The sequence below is a fragment of the Embiotoca jacksoni genome, unplaced genomic scaffold (genome assembly GCF_022577435.1).
Source record: "Embiotoca jacksoni isolate LCO1_2020_lvr unplaced genomic scaffold, fEmbJac1.0.p SCAF_6, whole genome shotgun sequence".
Taxonomy (NCBI): Eukaryota; Metazoa; Chordata; class Actinopteri; family Embiotocidae; genus Embiotoca; species Embiotoca jacksoni.
In genome coordinates, this window is record NW_027185414.1 from 11,955,001 (window position 1) to 11,976,748 (window position 21,748).

Below are 21,748 nucleotides of genomic sequence, written 5' to 3' on the forward strand. Positions count from 1 at the left end.
AGAAACATGTATGCATATACTATATATACTACTTAAATAGGTTCTAATAGATTTGTATGCTCTCTTGTGCAGTGGTGAACTGTTCAGACCCGGGGCACGTGGAGAATGGTGTGCGCCAGTCTGGCCTACATTACCCAGAAGTCTTCAGCTATGGCGTAACTGTGGCAATCCACTGCAAACGAGGCTTCTACCTTCTGGGCTCTGCACTCCTCACGTGCCAGCATGACGGACTGTGGGACCGACCGACCCCTCGTTGCCTAGGTATGGATGCACATATATACAGCAGGTGTTTGAGAACACTTGTCATTGAGAGAAATGGTGGCAATGCAGGTTTAGAAGACAAATGAGACAAAACGACATTCATAGGCCTATGATGAAAACATTTGTCCTTTCGTCAACAGGTAACTTCTCAGATTTCTGCAAAAAACATGTCTACAAAAGGAGTAGTCACAAGCGACAATATTTCTATTTATTTTTCTTTGTATATGTCAGGAAATGCCATTTCAGGAATGAAATGGGTTGAAAAGCCACTGGGAAGAAGATGAAGAGCGAATGAGAATCTGAGAGAATAGGAGAGGGTCCAAGAGACAAAATGGCAGGGAAGTAATAATAATAATAGTAAAAAAAAAAAAAGGGCGAGAGTATGAAAGGAAGAGGCTTAAAGGTTTGAGCATGTTTGTGTGTATGTGTGTGTACAGAAATAAAAGTGAGCATGTATCTCTTAAGGCAATAGGTGTTCTTGTTAGAGTTCTACCCTGGCTGATAGAAACATGGAGATTAAACTAGGGAGCGATAGAGAGAAAGAGGCTGTTTCACAGATGAAGAGAGAAAAACAAAGAGGAAGAGCACACAGTAGCAGAGAGGTGGAGATGAGGGATCAGACAGAGAGGGAGGAAGGGGCAGACTCTGGTGAGACACTTGGCGTCTGTGCATCAAGCATTACATTCGAGAAACAAGTCTTATCGGAAAATTGGGGGGAGAGGGGTGATGACTGAGGGGCAAGGAGAGGATGGAGTAATACAATTTGGGGGTAAGGGGAGATATCGGAGGACAAGTCATTTGGCAGAAATAGAAAATCGAGAGCAGTTTCATATCTGTGTCCTGCAGAGACCTGTGCTCCGTAAAACATAGATTTCTCCCAAATTGAAGAAAAAAATAGTAGGTCTTTTTTTAACAGATGTCTCGTGCTTTGACACTCTGGAACGGTTTCTACTAGTTCTCTACACAGAGGTGAGGGAATGACTCTTTCTAGCTCAAGTGAATTTAATTTGAGATGAGTTATTGGTTTTCTATCTCTCCCTCTCTCTCTCTCTCTCTCTCTCTCTAAGGCAATTTAATTAAACTCAATAAAAGTAAACTTCACCGGCATGACTGTATACTGTCATACAGTGTGAGTACAGCAAGTTTAACTAGAAGGGGACTCGGAGAGCACAGACCTCCGCCATGGCCAATAGTTCACTTCTTCAATAGATATAAAACAATCGTGACCATGTTACAATTGTACCGGCTCGAGTTCTCCCCTAAGAAAATCCTGTCCCCACCATCCGCGATCACGCCTACGTGTGCAATACACATGCCTGTCCACTAGAGGACAAGTTGCCAGCATGATTTTACCTCACAGAGGTGTGAAAAAGTATGTGTTTAGATTTAGGGGAAAAAAACAACCACGTGGTTACGTTTAAGAAAACAATACCTCAGGCTTAGGCACGAAAACAACTTGGGTTAAGGTTAGGAAAACATTTGAAAAGAAATCCATGGTGCTTTATTGCAGACTGAAACCCTGATCATCAGGGTAAAAGTCCACTGTTTTGACCTGCGACCAGTGTCATATGACTCACCTCGACTTTCACATCAAGGCAAGGGATCCGTCACACTGTTACGGTATCCTCTAGTGGACTGGCAAGTGTATTACACACTTTAGCGTGATACTTAAGCGGCCCCTGAGTGCTCCAGAGCTATCGCTTGCTGTATTAAGTTTTAACAAGTGCAGGTGTATCCCAGAGGATTACTGGTACCCATGAATGTGGATTGTGACACAGAGTCATCGTTTTTCTAAACTTCCCTATGTTCGTATCTATTGAACTTTACTAACATCTACTGGATTTAAACCAAATGCCCTATCTCACAATGTTAATGAAAGGGGAAAATAAGTTTGGGATCTGTCTCATGATTCGATCCGCCCCCAAAATTTTGGGGATCTTCTTTTCACGGTGTTACATCCTTCCATCAAGTTTGATAGAAACTTAGGTGGTAGTTTTTTTTTTTTATAGTACTGATGACAAACAATCAAACTGCACCAAAACGACCTCCTTGGCTGCGGTAATTATCTATGTACGTACAAGTATGTGTCTCAAATATTAGACATAACGGCAAACATTAGGTTATGCCTAATGTTTGAGACAGAATGTCCTCGGCCACTGACCTTTGTTGCACAGCATACTCTGCCCTCTTTCTCCTTGTTTAATATCTACCTCTCTATCTTTATTTTTAACCTGTTTGCCTTCAATGAACACACACACAACAACAACATACACATTTGCGTTAACTTTCTTCCTGTCACCTCCTCCATGAGCTGTCTCCTGCCGTGACACAGCTGCACCACTCAGTGCAGTAGTACCTTGAATCTATTGTTGGATGTAATCACACTCACTCTCAAACTAACCCCCTCTGTCTCTCTTTCAATCTCTCACTGACTCTGCAGCTATTTCCTGTGGTGACCCCGGTGTACCCCCGAATGCAGTAGTATCTGGAACCCAGAGTTGGACATATGGCTCAGTACTGCAGTACTCCTGTCTGCCCGGTGGGGTGTTGGTGGGTAATACTACCCGCCACTGTCAGGAGGACGGCACGTGGAGTGGAGCGCCCCCCTACTGCACCGGTAAAGGCAAACTAGTTGATGAAGCAGCATGTCTGATTGATGTGATTTTCAGCTAGTAGAGAATAAGAACTTAGATACACACATTTTTGCAGAGGCTGTACAAAATGAAAGGCATATTGGCTGTCTGTTTCTAAAAATAGATCAATAATTCATCCCTTTCACTCTTTGAAATCAAATGCATTTATACAGACTGTCAACAGTGTGTTTCCACAAATACAATGATTCATTGCTACTACAGTATACACATACAGTCTCTCCAGCCTTACATATAAGGTCATTGCCAGACCCGACCTCTATAGAATCGATACATAGATCTGGTCACATAGTACACAGTACAAATACAAACTACTAAACAACAACAAAACCTCAAGCTTTAGTGACCTAAAGAAAGAAACCAGATTTATTATTTACCAAGAGATAAAACTGGTTCAGCTGTCAGAAAATAGTATCATCCCATCTGGCATCACAAGAGTGAGCTGTTCCACACAGGCATGTCAGTCTGAAGATGTCTTTCTTTTGCTTCAGTATAATAAAACGTGTCACCTGTGGCCTTTAGGACAAAAATATGACAGTAACTGGTACTAACTAGAACTGACTGGTACATATGATTGACAGACATTGTCCTTGTGGGTTTCGGAAATACTCAGTTCTGAAAGCTGGATTTGAGTTTGATTTTAGATCAGTGTGTATGATGTACTGTGTTCAGGTGAAAACAGTGGTAGACTGTCAGTAAGGCCACTACATACAATGGCTGAAAATTATTCGTGCTTTTTCTTCTCTTAATGTTATCAGTTAGTACTTTACCAAAGGTCTTGCCATGAATGAGTAAAGACTACATTTCTCAGTTTCTACAATTCCAACATAAATAACACATCAGAGGAAACATTATAATTTTAAATCAGTTAATCAATTTAATTAGTGACTAATTGCTGCAAGCCTCTTTGATTATAATTACCTGCCCTCTAGCTTACTGGAAACCAACCATCCTGTGACCATGCTGGCCTTCCTTGTGCATCGCTTCCTCTTTGCTCTACAAAAATACAACATAGAAGGAAAATATTCAAAAACATTTTTTATATCTTTTAATCAACATTATTCCAGTAATGTTGTTATTATTAGCTCTTGCATTGTATGAAATAATTCACCATTTGATTTCCTTGCCTGTGCAAGTTATCTTGAGAAAGTAGTAAACGTCATTATTATTATCAAAGCACAAACAGACAATGTGTTGCTAGTGTAAACTGAGTGCCTGCTATGCTACAGATTACTGTATGTAATGATACTACAGTATAATAATAACTTTATTTATATAGCACCTTTAAAAACAGAGTTTACAAAGTGCTCTACAGAGAAGCAAGGCATAGTCATACATAACGTCAATACCGGTAAACATTTAAGAAAACAGGAGGCAAAAAAGACCAAACCATAAAGGTAATGAATACAAGAAAACCAAACAAATAACCAAAATGAGCAAATGGAATAGAAAACAAACAAATTAATAAATTAATAAAATAAACAAACAAAAACAGGGGAACAAAGAACTGCATAAAAGGACGTAAAAGGACGACATCACTTAAAAGCAATTCTATAAAAATGGGTTTTAATGTGTATAGTGTATGTAACCTGGTTTGAGCTGCATGTGTAAAAATCTGGCAGGAATACGGAGGTGAAGGAGTCCCGGTTTACGACTCAGGTTGTAAGCGCTCCTCTACAGTAGGCTTACGCAGATCCCACAACACTACAACTTATCATTTCCGAACTCAGCATCAACTCTCTCAACAGCTGAAATGCAATAAGCTTACTCTGCTGGCCTCAAAACAGAACACTCAGCAGGGCAGAATCCATCCTGCAGCTGAAGACCTCATTGAGATGCAAGGCGCTGCATTTGGAGCTGTACCCTGTTAAACTCACAAATCCCCACCGATGGAATTTAAGCTGCTAAAATTGTGACACGCTCCGTGCTTTTAATGCTAGAACAATTTGGTATAGCCTAAATGCAAAGTACAGTTCTTGAAAGTTTGTGTGTCTGGGTGTGTGCATGCCTGTGTGTCTCACTGTATATGAGAGACTTAGAAGGTAAACTGTATTGTTGTAAATTCTGCAATGCAAATGGTTTTTAGTCGATGTTGTTGACCTCTGGCATGAATGCTTGCATACATTTTTAGCATAGTGATTTCCATTTAATTGTAGTTAGACAAAATTACTCAAACCTAGTATTATTATTATTATTATTATCATTATTATTATTATTATATTAGACAAATGGACATCAGCTTAATGTAGCTGTTGATTCACATTAACAATATTAAGTATATTTGGATTTGCAAATTGCTGTTGGTAAGTTTCTATGTTTATGCCTCATCAGTCCAGGACTGCGAAAGGGTCTTTGGTCGCTTCATTGGTGCGTTTGTGTCAGCTCTTAGTGCATTTGCTACATTAACTTTATGTCTCCTTTCTCGCTATAGGTGTAAGTGCTGGTATCTGTGGAGATCCCGGGATCCCTCCCCATGGTGTACGCCTAGGAGGGGAAGAATTTAAGACCAAGAGTCTTCTGCGTTTTAGCTGCGAAGCAGGATTTAATCTGATTGGCTCAGCCGAGAGGAACTGCCTTCACAATGGCACCTGGAGCGGTACACAGCCTGTCTGTCAAGGTGGGAAGTGTGGCAATAAACATTTATGTGACTCTTGCTGTTATGTGAAAACTTTTGGAAGATTTTTAGAAAGTCATTAGAAACCTACACTGCAAGTCACATTTAAAACACTGGGCAGGCTACCTTGGTTGTGCAGTAGTGATTTCTCCTCAAGTCAAGATATATGTATATATATAGGCCTTTGTGCAATGTATTTTATTCATAAGAACCCTTTATTGACTCTGTTTTATAGTAAGAGGCTGCTCCTTGCTTTATACAAGGGACTTGGATGTGACAACATAGCATAGCCTGAACTGTCTGTTTTGAAAATGTCATATATTTTGAATAGCAAGTTATCCCTGTCTCAATTGACGCTACCTCTGGGTCCCAACCCAGATCTATAAAACATTGCCGTAAAAATTAACATTGCTGTAAAATCAGCCAGTTCAGATTTTGTAAAAAAAAAACAACACATTGCATTCATGGCATATGGACTAAATTATTCAGCATTTTATGTGAAAATAAATCAGCTCAGCCTCCAAAGTTGAACAGCTTAATCTCTTTTTTGGATAATACAGTAGCATCCGGCTACTTGGTACACTGCTGACAGTAAGCAACTAATCCATTATCAAACATAGCTAAAAGCACATTACTCTATATAGATTGTACACTGCACATTGTACATTGTGTTAGAGAAGCTTTCACATTAGTTATACATGCGTGCCCTGAGATAGATGTATGTTTTATAAGATGAAGTTGAAGTAAGTACATAAGTATGGTTTAATTTATTATATAAGTATTAAATTAAGCTCTATTATGACAACAATTTCACGTACTAATTGTAGTCTAAAATTCACAAAAGAGCGACACACAAATAAGCAAATTATTGATTTATTGTTGTCAGTATTCATTGTGTGCGTGTGTGCGCGTGCGCACGTGCATGTTTATATTTGTGCGGCCCAGATATAGAGAGTTAAAGTGTGTCACTCCTAACTGACTGAGCTGGATCATCCACAGCGCTGTGCTAATAAAGTGTATCCTATTGTATACAACAGCAGTTTTCAAAGACACTCTTTAAACCCATGGGAGTTTAGGGGAAATTAAAGTGGGTCCCCATAGTGCAGTAGAGACACTGGAATCCTAAGCTGCTGCCTGTGTTACTTTCCCTATTCCCACTTAATATATTCAGGTTGAATAAAACAATACTGACATGAACTCCACTGTGATCTGATGCAGATTTTAGATTCAGTTAGGTAGATGGGCTGCTACAGCTGTAATTGTAGTGGATAGGTTGAGGAAGAGTGAGTCACACAGAACCGGTGTATACTCTTTTATTATTTTGTGGCTGTGACACAAAACACCACCAATATACTAAATATGGAACAATGAAAAGCATAAAGGCCTCACTGACAGAAATAAAAAATAACTGTAAAAACAGGTGTAATAGATCTTGTTCACAGAAATAACAGAAATACACATATTTGACTACTGAATTGCATCTTTTGTTTGGCACATTTCATTTCAAAATACCACCTATTTTGTTCAATTATTTTCATCTGCTGATTTGTTAAATTCCAAAAAAGTATTACCAATCCTAACAGCCTTACTACTTAGAAAGTCAGGACTTTAATGGAAATCCATAATGGGCTTTGTTTTTCATGCCAGCAATCAATATCTTCCGACTGTACCTCAATTTGAGGAAAACAACCCTCTTTTCGAGCCACAGGACTGTAAAACGTGATGATATTGGGCTGTTGCGTGCAGTGTGGTTGAAACTATCTCACAGAAAAGCTCTGAATTTTACTGCTGCCATTCTGAGTGTTGTTTTGTCTACATATGCTGAAAAACGAACTTTAAAATCTAGCCCTCTAGACTTACAGACACAAAACAAACACACACACCTTTGTGTGAGCCTGTGTCTATGTTTGTGTAATGCTAATTATTTATGTCTGTCTGCAGTTGTTTTTCATTAAGCTAATAGTAGTTAAAAGCTGATTCAGAGAAGGTGAAACATCTATCACTGAGACACAAACACAAAGAAATCCATATACTGTACACGTCTAGACAAACGCACACGCACATACAGACCGTTGCCCACAACACACACACTAACAACGTAGACACACACGGTCAGCTTCGCATGATGTGCTCCACCTACACAGTCACACACACACACACACACACACACACACACACACACACACACACACACACTCTTGGACAGAGCTTTTAAGGGTTCTAGCTAATGAACCCTCATCAATAGGCGTTTGATTGTTAAAGGCTGTCAGCTGTCATGACCTTATTAGTGAAATGTGCCGTGGTTGGTTGATAATTCCTGTCGGTTCTGTTAATGTGCTGCGCCAGCACACTAAAGATCGATGGATCACTAGTTTAGACCGTAGTTGTAGTTTTTTTCCTGTCCACATTCATGTGCCCTCCCCAAACATATTTATCCTGCCATCTTTCAGACCAGCTGTGGTACAGAAACAAAGAAGGCTTTTGATTTGTCCAGAAACAGTATTCTGCAGACATTATAGGGTGACTTGTTGCACAGAAACAAAAGGGAGACCCCTGGATTCACTATGAGAACAAGGGCTTTAGTGGAGAGGCTGTTGAAGCAGCTGTGAAAATGAACACCAGTGTGTCTTAATGGAGGCTGCAATGTCAAGCATACAACCAATCTGGAATAATAAATACTGTATGTGTTCTCTGTGTTCTTCATCGCTGAGGCTTTGATCTCCCCAAGATAATTCAGGAAGGACATTGTCCACAAGTACGGACTGATGATAAGCTTTGCATCCCTGCTGCATGACAAATACTCCTTCTTTCGATTATTTGTTTTTTTCCTACAACTGCTGGACCTCACAAACCTTTTGGCAAACAGCGTGTACTTTTTTCTAACAGTGGGCAAAACCAGGCAACACCTGGCCATGGTGCATTTTAAAGCTTCACACTTTGCTCAGCAGCATATTGGCAGTTATAGCTGGCACTGTAGATTATTACCAGCTTCCCATTTGCCTCGAGCACACATCTGTAAAACTGTACATCTGCCATTCAGCTCTGGGAATCAGTCCAACAACCTTTAGTCATTAATCAGCCTCACTACCTCAAGGACACATTTTATGTTATTTCCATCTGACTCCGGTGCTAATCTCATTATTGCAGGCCACAGCTGATCAGCCCTGAGTGACAGGAAGACAGTATTGCTCACACTGGTATTATCCTTATGGTTAATCAACGCTGATTGGTATTTCCTCACTCCTCAGCTGTATCCTGTGGTAACCCTGGCACCCCAGCACACGGCAGAATTGTCTTCAGTGATGGCATTACCTTCGGCAGCTCAGTGGCTTATGCATGCTGGGAAGGCTTCAAAACATCAGGCCTGACCACCAGACACTGCACAACAAATGGGACATGGACGGGACAACCCCCAGATTGTACTGGTAGGATGGATTTAATGTTAATACTGTCTTTATTATTAGTTCTTTCAGCACATAGTGTCGCCATTATTATTATAGATTGGAAAAAGTTAAGCTAACTTCATTAAAGCACTACAGGTACTACTGAAAATACTGTCAGTGATGGTATGCATAATAGTGGTTTGGTAGGGCAATTTAGCAATATTATATTGACATTGCGATATTAGACTGGATATTTGTCTTTTTCTGGTTTTAAAGGCTGTATTACAGTAAAGTGATTTCATTTTCTGAATTTACCAGACTTTTTCTTGCTGTTCAATTATTTGCCTTTACCCACTTAGTCATTATACCCAAATTACTGATGATAATGTATCAAACATTGATGTAAATATTTTGTGAACACACCAATAGGCATCTCAACAGTGTTGTCACAATATCAATAATGAGATATTTGGTCAAAAATATTGTGATATTTTATTTTGTCCATATTAGCCAGCCCTGGACTGGGCAACTAGATTTTATGCAGGTTCAGGACAGCACAAGGTTAAATTTGTTATATCTGTGCAACAACACCATCTGACAGCTTTCCACTGTACAGGCTGGGCTCATGACTTGTCCCATTAAATTTCCCTTTAGTGATCAGTTGTGGAGACCCTGGGCCAGTAGCCAATGGGATCTATCTAGGAAGTGAGTTTAACTTCAACCACTCGGTGACATACCGCTGCAACCCTGGTCACCTGATGGAACCACCTGGTCCTGGACGCAATGTTCTGCGCTGCATCAAAGATGGAACCTGGAACCAAACCAAACCCAGCTGTAAAGGTAAGACGAACTAATACTCAAATGACTGCTTCCATAGTAGTACTGGACAAAAACATTACATTTTGAGTTAGAAAGTTGGTTAAACATAGACTTTGCAAAGATGGACTTGAAAATGGATTTGTTGAGCCCATCCAATATTAGTTCTTATGAGACTGATAATATGGTTTATATATGAGAGTTTTAAAAGTCTGATAGTAATACATTGGTAAATATTTGACATATTTCAACTTGAGAACATAATCATGTTGGACAAGCATCAATTAAATGTGTTTATAAGAAAGATTTTGACTAAAATATTTTATGAAATTAATTAAATCAAAAACATAACATAGACATAGTATATTTTTAATAGGAACATCCCTTAAAATATGAAATAAGATATATTAAGCTGTCAGCAATAAAACAAAATTGACAGAATCAGACTTGGAAAAAGTAAAGATTATTTAAAGTACAAATATATTTTTAAGTGGACTGTGGTGAGGGCAAACTTGTATTATGAATATTAATGGATGGAAATTGTTATGAATAGATTTGTGCTTAATTTAGTGATACTTTTGTCTTTATCTACAAGATGCAAGGTTCAGGAAAGCTTTTTCAAAGTAGTGTTGATTTCAAGCGATTGACTCAGAATAGCAAGTATATAAATACTATAATAATATAAATATAAATACAAGTTTTGTTATATTCCACACTGTAATAATACACCACAAAGGAGAATAGACCGGAAGTGGAAAATATGTCAAGTCTCGAAGTAAGATAAAAGCAAGGTGGTGAAAAATGGAGACGGGTGAGGCCTGTTATTGGTAAAGACCTGTGCAATTACAACAGACAAGCCCCACAAAAACAAGTGTGAAATTAAATAAGAAAAATAGTATTCTAATGCAAGCTGGCATACTAAAATAACAGAGAGTGACTTCAGCAGTACATTAGCATTACCATGAAGGCAAGATTAGGCCAGTGGAAGATTAACATTGCTCCTTGCAATAACAGTGTTAAATCGGGGTTTATCTCCTGAAACCCTTTTGTTTTTCCTCAAAAACAAAGAGGAGAATAAAAAAGAATTAATTAAAATAAAATAAGTCCGCTTTTTACAACAGCCCATATTTAGATTTTACACTATGACACTCAACAACAGTAAAAGATCCGGTTTCCTGAGATCTTCCCTGCCGTTTCTTCCCACAAACAGAAAATCTCCTGCTGGCTCCTGCAGTTGCAGAGGCTTTGAACTGAGATGAAAAAAAAACTGAGAAAGCAGGCAGAGAGGCTACTGAGCGGGAACCAGAGAGAAATGCAGCGATAGAAAACAGAGAAGTAAAAGATACTTTAGGTGATAGAGGATGAGACTGGGGCAGGAAATTGAAAAGTGAAAATTATAGGTGTAAAGGAAGAATGAGGAAGAGAGGGAGATATAAAAGCATTGAAAAGCTGCAGGTTCTCTTTCTGTTCCTCTTTGCCCTCCTTTACTCTCCACTTCTCTCTTCCTCTTGAGGCTTTACCTCCACCGTTCACATGTTTTTGTTCAGCTTTCCTGTTTTCATCCCCTCAGTATTCATTTGATCCTGTTTTGGGACAGCAGCATTTTCACACACAGACACACACTCACACACCCAGAAACATATTGAGTGAAGGAGTTCTTACCGATCAAACTGGACCTTGACAGGCAAAATTAATGAAGTGAGACTCAGTAAGAAGGATATTGAGTAAGTGAGGCAATGATGAGTAGTGATTGGGGAGGGAGGGAAAGAAAAAGAGATGAGTGTTGTTAAAGGAGAAGAGAGAAAAGGGGATGAAGAGGGGTAGTGGAAGGAAAAATTTGAAGAGATTAGAATATAAAGAAACATAAAAACACACAATAACCCAAAATAAGTAAGGCAGAGATAAAGCGAGAATGAAAATGGTAGATGGAAAAAGAGAGAGTGAAGCAAGTCAATGAAAAAAGGAAAAAGGCAGAATGTGATGAGCCATCAGTGGGGCCACAAGGAGAAAGCAAAAGAAAAGTAAGTAAGAGAGGAAGCGAGTGATGGGAGAAACAAAGAGAGGCAAATCAATACCTGCCCCCAAACCTGTAAACACACAGTGAGAAAAGGGATTAGGCCCATAAAATGTGTTGGCTGGGTGAATTGCGCCAAGAGAGATATGCCTAAAAGACAAAGCGAGGGAGGGAGAGGCAATAATGGTGTAAGAAGGAGACCAGGAGAGCAGGGGAAGAGGATAAAGTGAACTAGAGCCGGGGATAGAAGGACGAGGAAGAGCGGTGCAGGGAGAGAGCGAAGAAGAGCTGGAGGGAGAGAGTGGGAAAAAATAAAGTATGCAGACAGAAAGGAGGCAGAGGACCAGAGTGTAAGAAAGAACAGAGTGTGGCGACGTAAGAGGGAAGAAGAGAGGGTGGGGAGAGGGAAAGGAGTCATGGATCACAATGACAGAAGGTGTCTGTGTCTGTGAGCAGGGATGAGAGAGGCTCCTCTTCCTCAGGGTTGTGAAGCCAACCCAGTCTATTCACAACAAGGGAAAGTGACAAAGAGAAAATAAGAGTTCAGAAGCCTTCAATTATAGACACAAGTGTTCTCTGGGCATCAGAGACCAGCAGACACATTGGTGCGGAATATTAACTGCTGAATTCAACAAGAGTGTGATATTCTATTTTTAGACAGCTGCAGTTTGTTCCCTGACAACAAAGTTTTGTTTAGGGGGAAGAAAACACTCATTCACTGATTAATCTGAATCCCCATTAGCTGCTGGCTCGCCACTAGTTTAGCCTTTGTTCCTGGAGTCGCACAGCAATAAATTATGAACTACATGCTTAAAGAAACTGACATTGACTTGTTTGCAGGTGTACAGATTTTTTTTTTTTTTTTTGTATGGGTCTAACAACAGGCAGAACACATTGTAGAAAAGGGAAACATAATATGGGAAGATGAGCAACACTTTTGTTTTGCAAGTCCTGGAGTGACTTTGGGGAGATGCAAGGCTTCTTCAGGACACTGGTGACATACAAAACCCAAATTAGTCAACTGATTAGCTTGCTGCAAGCAGCGGCTGTTGCCTGGACATTACCATGATATAAAGAAAATATTTTTCTTTTGTGGTACAAAACTATTTTTTTATTAATTGCACTTGAGTCTGCATCCAAAAGAGTGACCATAATGCAACAGGGAAACAGAAAAGAAAAGCTAGATATGGTTTATGTATTTATACAGAAGAAATTATCTCTTGCTGTTTTTTTTCTCTCTATTTTTGGTGCTTTATGTACAATACGTGCTGATTGCTGTGTCCTCTGTATGTACAGGATGTGTGTGTACATTTTTGTGTGTACATCCCATTTGCATATCCGGGTGTGTGTGCTGTGTGTATCCTTGTGTGCACTGTATATCATCATAGCAGAGTGAATGGACCATGAAACCATCTGTCTCCTGGTTAGATGAGAATTACACCGACTTTATTAGATGTTTGAAACCATGCAGATGGTTATCATTATCTTAGGGAGTTAGGCACACGCACACACAGAGATGTTTATCAGGGTGTTGTGAAGTTGTATGCACGGTGCACGTACAATACACTTGCATGTATGAACACACACACCGCGAGTTCCTTCAAATCTTGTAAAGATGCTTTAACCTCATCATGCATAAACAGTGTGCTGTCAGATGATCACAGATTAAATCCTCAATATGTAACAGATGCTTTTTTAATGCATACTAATCTATTTGATCCGTTAGATAATTTGACATCAACATCAGTTATGTACACAAGCAGTTATAAAATCAAGTTTTAAAATGGCTGTGGGTTTGTGTGAATCATTAGCATTGCTTAAATAGGAATCCTACGTGTTGAGCTTCAAGTATACAGTGGAAAGAAAAATTAAGGGAACTCTTTAAAATTTGCTGCATTTACGTTTGAAATTTGTCTTAAAATATTGTCAGATCTTCATCTGAGCTACTATTATGAACTAAATCAATGAAGTTGAACTAATAACGAACAAATCTTTGAATTCTTTGCATCCTTATTAAATATGTAATTCTAACATTCACAATATAGACATTTTGGAAACCTTGAGGCTAATGATATCAGCAAAAGCTAACTGGAGTCATGAGTTACTAAATCTGGACTCGAGTCAGTGAAAGAAGATTGGAGGTGTGGGTGTAGAGATGCTGATGTGAACCATGCCTCATAGAAATTCTCCCAGAAGACTTAAAATAATCAAACTTTATCGATCATGAAGAAAATCCTTGTGCCAAAGAAAGCTCAAAAGCTTCAACAACATAAGAATAAATACAATAGAATCTTGAATATAAAGTGTTTTAGGAGTAAATGCTAACAACTGTGCCTAATAGAGAAACAATAAAAGTAATATAAATGTAGTAAAATAAAGTGAACAAAAACAGAAACGTAATATGGCATACAATATTGAAAGAGTAATCTTGCACATGATTTTGAAAAAATAATATGGCACATGGTAATGATATATTTGAGATGATGTAGAGCAACATTACCAGCATTTAATTGAGCAGATTTGAGAAAAACAGTATCACAGGTAACCCCTGGTCAGTAGAGTGGAAGCAGAAATGCCCTGACAGGCAATGCACATCCTCAAAAGTCACTCAGAAACTCTCAATCCATATGGTGACTATGATTCGTCTTTTGGTGAAGCATCTTACATACCGTGACCCAGGTGATCTGTTACTTTAAGACAGTAAATATCCACATGGTGTTCACCATCTGCAGCTTTTGTTGTTTTCACTTCATGTAATAACTTCCATCTGCCCTATAGTCATACTGACCTTATGCGGCCTGGTTATTCTTCATTTATTCCATTTCTAGTTTTGTCTCCCATCTTCCGCTTGCTTTTGTCAGATATGATAAACTCAAGTAAAAAGTCTCTGTCCTATTGTTTCTCACAGCCTGCTTTTAAATTCTAAAAGCTGGAAAAACACGTCCATAATCCTGGAGCAGTCATATGGCCTGACACCACATCCACTCTCCATTACAGTCTGCATGAACTACTTTATAAATAACTCAGCTAGTTTACTGTGTCATAGTAGTGAAATAACTCAATGTTTATATGAACAATTTCAAGAGCACCAATGCAACATTGCAGTTGCAACAAACAGTCATGATCTGTATCTAAATACAGCTTTTCTCCTAATTACATATTTATACATATTTTCTCCATAAAATAATTCTGAGTAATTAGCTTGATGCACTATAATAGCTATATATATATATATAATAGAAAAACTGCACTGTGTGATAATGCAACTGACCAAATGAGTCTTCACTGTCTCAGAGAAGAAATACTTTATTATTAGTATTAACACGTTTCAAACAGCTGCTCCAACAGCTTTGTTATGATTTGATATTGTTACACATACATGATCAAACACAAATACAAACACATTCTGACTAGTGACCATGAATATTACAAATAATATGATTAGTTATGATAATCAAGACTTGCGCACCCACACAGCAATGTAAGTAGTTATATTTTACACAGACAGAAGATGCAAATCTTCACAATGCAATACATCCCCACTTCTGGTACAGACAGGAAGTTTAACAAAAGAAATAATGGAACCGGTGCACTTCTATGTCGTTGAAAAACTTCTCATAGGAAGCTTTTTTTTTTTTTTTTTTTTTTTTACTATCAGTCAGAGATTAGAGGAGGGCAGCACAGGCAGTTGCCCAGTGGTCATCATTATTTGTGGTTTTCTTTTGCCTGTTGCATGTACGGGTAGACATCGATCCTGACACGACTCTGAATAAAAATCTTTCCTGATTTGGCAAATGCTGCAGTGTGAATTATTTAAAAAAAAAATAAAAGTATTTTGTGTAATTAAAGCTTTTCTTCAGAAAGCAATTGTTTCAACTGTAGTTTTATATTTTCAAAGCTACATATCCACCAGCAACTTCTGGAACGTTCTCACTAAGACATGTTATTTTGTACTGATTTATTTGACTCTGTTGAAGATAAAATTGCAACTGTTAGTAATAATCAGTGGATGCATCAAAATGTCATTGTAAGAGCATTAGCTGTCACCGGCATACTATTTATTAAAGTGTTTGTTTTGTATTGATAGTGACAGTGTAAGAAAAAATGGCTCAGCAGTTCATCTATCTTCTTGTTGGAGCCACATTAGCATACTTGTACTTATAAACCTGGCAAAGAGAACATGTTCGATAAACCACACATACACAGGTTGAGGGGTGAAAGTATAAATCACTGAACCGCCATGTTATACGTTGAACTATGTTGATTTCGGTCATCTTATCAGAACATTATCTTTTATGTGTGTGTGTGTGTGTGTGTGTGTGTGTGTGTTTCAGTGATCCAGTGTGGACCTCCCCCTCCAGTACATGATGGGAAAGTGGAAGGGACCGACCATTCATGGGGATCGAGTGTTAGCTACAGCTGTTTCCATGGCTATCAGTTGACCACTCCTGCTGTGTTGGCCTGTGAGGGGAATGGGACTTGGACAGGAGACATGCCACAGTGTCTGCGTAAGTTAGCACTTCATTAAATACACTTTAAACTGCAACGTATCTTAGTTTAACTGATGCACTGCTGCTGTTCACCTCTCAGTAATTGTAACTGTTCAGACCAACAGGAGCATTAACTGTCATTGGTGTGTCTTTCAAGCTTTCCTATGTGGTGATCCTGGATCTCCTGGAGGAGGATTTAGAGAGGGGAACATCTTTTCATACCGGTCAGTGGTTAGATTAATGAATGACTGTCAACTGCTGTGCATATACTGTGTCTCTAGTAATTGTATTAGTTATGATGGGTATTATCTTGAAAAAAATATTTTGTCTTATCTCTTTCTTTCTCATCAGACTCATTAATATTGCTGCTACTATGACAGTTTTAGTGTTTCCCCTGCTGTTTTTACTCATGATAACTTACTACTTGAATTTTGCACCACAGAACTCCCTCTGCATGTTACTGCTTTATTAATCACTATTTGCCAACACTTATTCTGTCTCACGCTGCATTTTCTGTAGCGAACTAAAACTGAGGCCAGGTGATAAACAATTAAAAACCTTACTGCATGTGCTTCATCGTAAATATGTAAAAATCAAAAAATAGTAACATGTCTTTACTGTAAAACAACCTCAGGAAGTGGGCGTCTGGGTGTCTGTTCAAAGCATTGCAAGCACAAAACACATTCTGCTTTTGTGAGCAAAGACAGCCAAATGGGATGTAAGCCAAAGGTGAAGTGGTGAGACATAGAGATGAGGAAACTTCCAAAACTTTAAACTGTCCTATGAATGACAGATTAATTAATTAAAAACATATAAAACCATATCGCATCATGAAGTAGGGACATATAAGCAGTGTTTTATTATTACTCATAACTTATTTTGTCATTGTTGTATGTATGTAAATAAATATTTGTTTTCCCACATAGGTCAGAGGTCAGGTTCTACTGCCACACCCCCTACTTACTAGTAGGCTCTGGCTCCAGAGTCTGTGAAGCTGATGGGATTTGGAGTGGCCAACAACCAGCCTGCATAGGTAACTAAAAGAAAAAACACCAAATACATTTTGACTTTAGAAACTCAGAGAGTGCATGTGACAGTTTCTAAAATGCAAAGAATATATTGCCAGGTTGTTGTGGCCCCAACATTTATACTGGAATTCAATAGAGGTACTGACTTTAGCCTCAGAAGTATGTTTACATGATACAGGACTTTGTATAATATAGTAATTCTAACAAAGTAATTATTACAGATTTTGTCCGCTGCCACCTTAATAGCAGACTCAGTTTTTCCTGACAGTGTTGTATGGAGGAAGAGGTTTTCCCTCTTAATGTTTAGCAACATGTCCACTTTGAAGCCATAGGTCTGGAGAATACCTTGAAATTGGTCAAATCCTCTCTTGCATATTAAAAAAAATGGTTAATCATGTTCATTATACCAGAAGCTGCGAGGGAAAAATAACTGAACACCTGATTTGCTATTTGTTGAATATTTAGTTCCTCTCAGGAGACTCAGATCAGATCAGTTGATACAAGCTAGAATTAGCGAGGCTATTTTGAATGTCATGATATGACATTTACAGAAAACAACTTATGTCCAACAATAAGGATGCTATTACAATGTATTTCTAAGAATTGGCAACAGATCATTATTTCTTTAAAATATTACGTTTTTATGTTCTCATTTTTGAAAGAAATTGAGAAATCTGCTTTTACATCACACACAGAAACATGTGAATGAATTTGAGAAACCATTTATTGCATTTACAGAATGTTCATATGAATATTTCAAGCACACATAATATAGTCTTTTAATCAGTTTCGAGGAACACACATTTTGTTTACTGGAAAGGAAAACATTCCATCTACAAGTTATTATATATTTCTTTTAGATTATACAATTATGTGAAATCAGATTATTGGTAAATAAGATTGTGGATCTTATGCATATACACATTTTTTCATTAATATTCCTGCAGAGCTATAGCTGAAGATATTATCTAGTTAATAGATGAAGTGTGTAGTTTTGATGTCAGCTTTTGATTTCTATGAAGATGTTATCTTGTAAAGCAGCCTCTCATGTTTTGAAGTGAGTTTCAGGGTTTTGTGGTAACTGTTTTGACAGCATGGAGCTTATTTTGGAACACGTTGTGATATCACCAGGAAAAAGCTGAATTAGGCTGTTAAAGCTGGAGTGTAAAGCAGTCTTGAAGCAACAACACTGCCATCACAGAATTTCTTTCCTCTGCTAAAAATGTATTTTCTATTGAGCGTATCTACAAAATCTATCTATGCTGTTACCCATGTGCCCTGTGACCAGTAGTTCAGTAACTTGTGTAACTTTTTAAGATGTAACTCGTATGATGTCAAATCTTTTATTTTGCTATACAATATCGATTAATATTGATATTACATACGGTGATATGTTACCTCACTCCACTAATACTTTAATTTAAAAGTTCCACTTTGTGTAATAACTTAATTTCATTGCAATTCAGAAGGAAATATTTTTTCTTTACTACATATGTATGACATTTATCTGATTTTAGTGGCCACTGGTCACTTACTCACAAAAGTTTTACTCACAACACATGCTGTTTTAGAACATAGTATGATGCATTGCAATGCGGCAGGGGCTCCGAATATGTTTTCCATGACTTGAGTATTCATAGGTGCATTATGTTAATCTTAGTGAAATGAGTCAAAAATCCATCAAAAACTATTTTTATGTACTGTATAAAATGTAGTGCACTGCACCTGAAGTCTGAGCTGGGAACACTGATAAATGTATAGTTAGAGGTGCATGAAATACCAGAATTCTTCCTTTGTTGCAGAATGCCTTTAAAATGTCGCTCTGTGTGTGTGTGTGTGTGTGTGTGTGTGTGTGTGTGTGTGTGTGTGTGTGTGTGTGTGTGTGTGTGTGTGTGTGTGTTTGTTTGTAGACCCAGCCTTCAACAACTGTCGTGATCCAGGAACTCCAGCCTATGGTATCCCAGTCATGGCCCAGGGCTTTCAGGTGAGAAATATCTTTATTGACAGCAAAACCTCTGTATAATAAAACATATTACATGAAATATACAAGTAAAATTAGTCACAGAAGGCAGTTATAAAAACAGCTGAAAAAATACCTGCTCAGAGTTGTCAGAAAAGATGTAATTACCTCAGTCAAATTTCAAGTATAAATATGCATTTCAAAGAAATTATTTGACAGTTTCTGCTAACCTGCTCGTTTTTATAAAATTATTCAATCAAAATGTAGGTTAAGCAGATCTTTAACCAAGCACTGTAAATCAAGTTTTAAATTTAAATTTTGAAGTTCATAAGAAGCCATTAAAAGGACGTAATGATGAGTAGTATATGAGATATAATTGCAGAATTGTCAAAAGACTGCAGCAGTATTACAAGGATGAGTTAAGGTGAGTAAAAAACTAAAACAGTTGTAATATGGCAAGAAGGAAAGCCTCAATCTCCATGTTATACAATCGGCATAAAACAAAAGTCAAGCACTCAGCATGCAGGTGAAAAGTAAAGCCCTGGTCAAAAATTACTCCCATATATTTTATGTTATACTTTGGCAATATGTTTTTCTTTTGAGGCATCAAGCTGTCTGAAGCAGAGATAAGAACATGTTGATGTAATATACTATCTGTCCGATCCTTAATAGAATTTAGGCAAACAGGCAAATCCTTCAATTTGTGTTGGCATAATTGGATATCATCCACATTTCATATTTCCCCCGACATTTATACAAAGAGAGGAAGGATTACTAACACCATGAGAAAAAAACCTGGCTCAGCATGTGATGTAGGAGTAACGCTGTTAGTTTAAATGTTTATTCAATTTAATGATTACATCCAGAAAAATAGACAAAATATCAAAATACGATGAGATATTCTTCAAGTTAAATGACAATTACCTCACACTGCTGAGTGTGGCAGGTTTTAAGAGACTGGGGTTAACAATTAACTTTTTTTTTTTGGTGCTTTTATCAATTGTAGGTTGGGAGTAAGATTTCCTTTAAGTGCCGCAAAAACTACCACATCCTTGGTTCAACAACAAGAACGTGCCTAGAAAATCTAACCTGGAGTGGAACTCAGCCGGAGTGTATAGGTAAGGAAAAACTTTGTGTTATCAGAGTCGTTAAAAACCTGTGTTAATTCAGTTGTTCTGTTTTGCTGATTAGGTTGATGTTGTTGCTCATAATTTTGCTTTGAATCTGCATCTATGGATGAGTGTCTTTGTTAACTTTGAATGTATTTTTCTCCTCTCCATCACTCAGCCCATTCATGCAGACAGCCAGAGACCCCCACCAATGTAGATGTTCGATCTATGGACCTGCCTACCTTGGGATATACCTTGATATACACCTGTCAAGATGGTTTCTATCTAGCGGGGGGATCAGAGCACAGAACTTGCAAAAGTGATGGGAGGTGGTCAGGAAAACCTCCGCTCTGTAAAGGTATTCTTGAAATCCTGTCTTGAAAATGCACAGCTCGAACATAATGCGCTGATATTGTACCTACAATCTAAACTGGATGTAATAATACCGTACAGTTTAAGATAAATATCACCCCGATATGATTTCTATGCTCCTTTAAACAGCCTCAGGCAAATTAATACTGGGGTGTTTTGTTTTTTTTAATCATGTACTTATGGCCATATTTAGTCTCAAAGCTGAGGAGCTGTGAATGCTGTGATGTATGAAAACAGGCTGCCAGCTGTTTTCTGTCTTGTGTTTTTGTTCCTTTTGTCTGCGGAAGTAGCAAAATGTAAATTTTTGACATTAATAAGTATTTTTCTTTCTTTTCTTATAGACAGACAGAGAGAGAGAGAGGACAGAAGACAGTCAGACAGACAGACAGACAGAGAGATAGATATATATAGAACTAAGCTTTATTCAGTTTTATTCTCTTTTCTGTTTCAGTTGGAGTGAAAGTTAATCCCAAAGGCAGAGGAGAGTCAGATGTCCAGAAGAACAAGATTCGCGGTATGCAGAAAAAAAAACATGCACACACAGTACACTGGAGTACATACACATGTGGTTATTGCACTTCCTTGGCAACTTGTTATTACCCCATTTTGAGTTTAGTTTCTGATATTATATTTGATTCGACACAATTGTCACAAAGTATTTCCCGGAGATGCATGAACGTCGAGGTAGGAGGTTGAAGTGAGTGTTAGGTGGATGGGTCCCTGTCTGGATAAGCAGTCTCATTTCAAACTCATGACAGTGAATTGTCTTGTGGATGCAGGTAGGCTCAGATGAAGTAAATGATTCATTGAAAACATTCAGGAGAAATACTATGTAATAGCTGGTAAGTTTGAAGTAGGATTTAGTAATCAATATATGCAGTTAGAGGGAGCCAGCAAAGAGACAAACACCAGAGAAAAAGACCAAAGTTGCATGATTTTTTTTTTTTTCAAGGGTACTGCAGCTGCTGAGTTTTAAATAAATCATGTTTGTAAGTGTGGGATTCAGACAGATAGAGACTGACGCGCTCAATTATAAACGAAGCAGAGGTA

The 21,748-nt window shown here is 38.1% G+C and overlaps 1 protein-coding gene across 1 annotated transcript in view; it reads left to right on the plus strand.

Annotated features, from left to right (window-relative positions):
- Positions 1 to 21,748, plus strand: part of csmd1a (CUB and Sushi multiple domains 1a) — a 389,897-nt gene that overhangs the window by 352,799 nt on the left and 15,350 nt on the right. The window contains exons 58-69 of the mRNA XM_069173376.1: positions 73 to 261; positions 2,702 to 2,878; positions 5,344 to 5,529; positions 8,775 to 8,951; positions 9,564 to 9,749; positions 16,074 to 16,247; positions 16,387 to 16,453; positions 17,156 to 17,262; positions 19,168 to 19,241; positions 20,224 to 20,335; positions 20,505 to 20,684; positions 21,150 to 21,212. Coding sequence (XP_069029477.1) covers positions 73 to 261; positions 2,702 to 2,878; positions 5,344 to 5,529; positions 8,775 to 8,951; positions 9,564 to 9,749; positions 16,074 to 16,247; positions 16,387 to 16,453; positions 17,156 to 17,262; positions 19,168 to 19,241; positions 20,224 to 20,335; positions 20,505 to 20,684; positions 21,150 to 21,212 — 1,692 coding nt within the window. The remainder of the gene's footprint in view (positions 1 to 72; positions 262 to 2,701; positions 2,879 to 5,343; positions 5,530 to 8,774; positions 8,952 to 9,563; positions 9,750 to 16,073; positions 16,248 to 16,386; positions 16,454 to 17,155; positions 17,263 to 19,167; positions 19,242 to 20,223; positions 20,336 to 20,504; positions 20,685 to 21,149; positions 21,213 to 21,748) is intronic.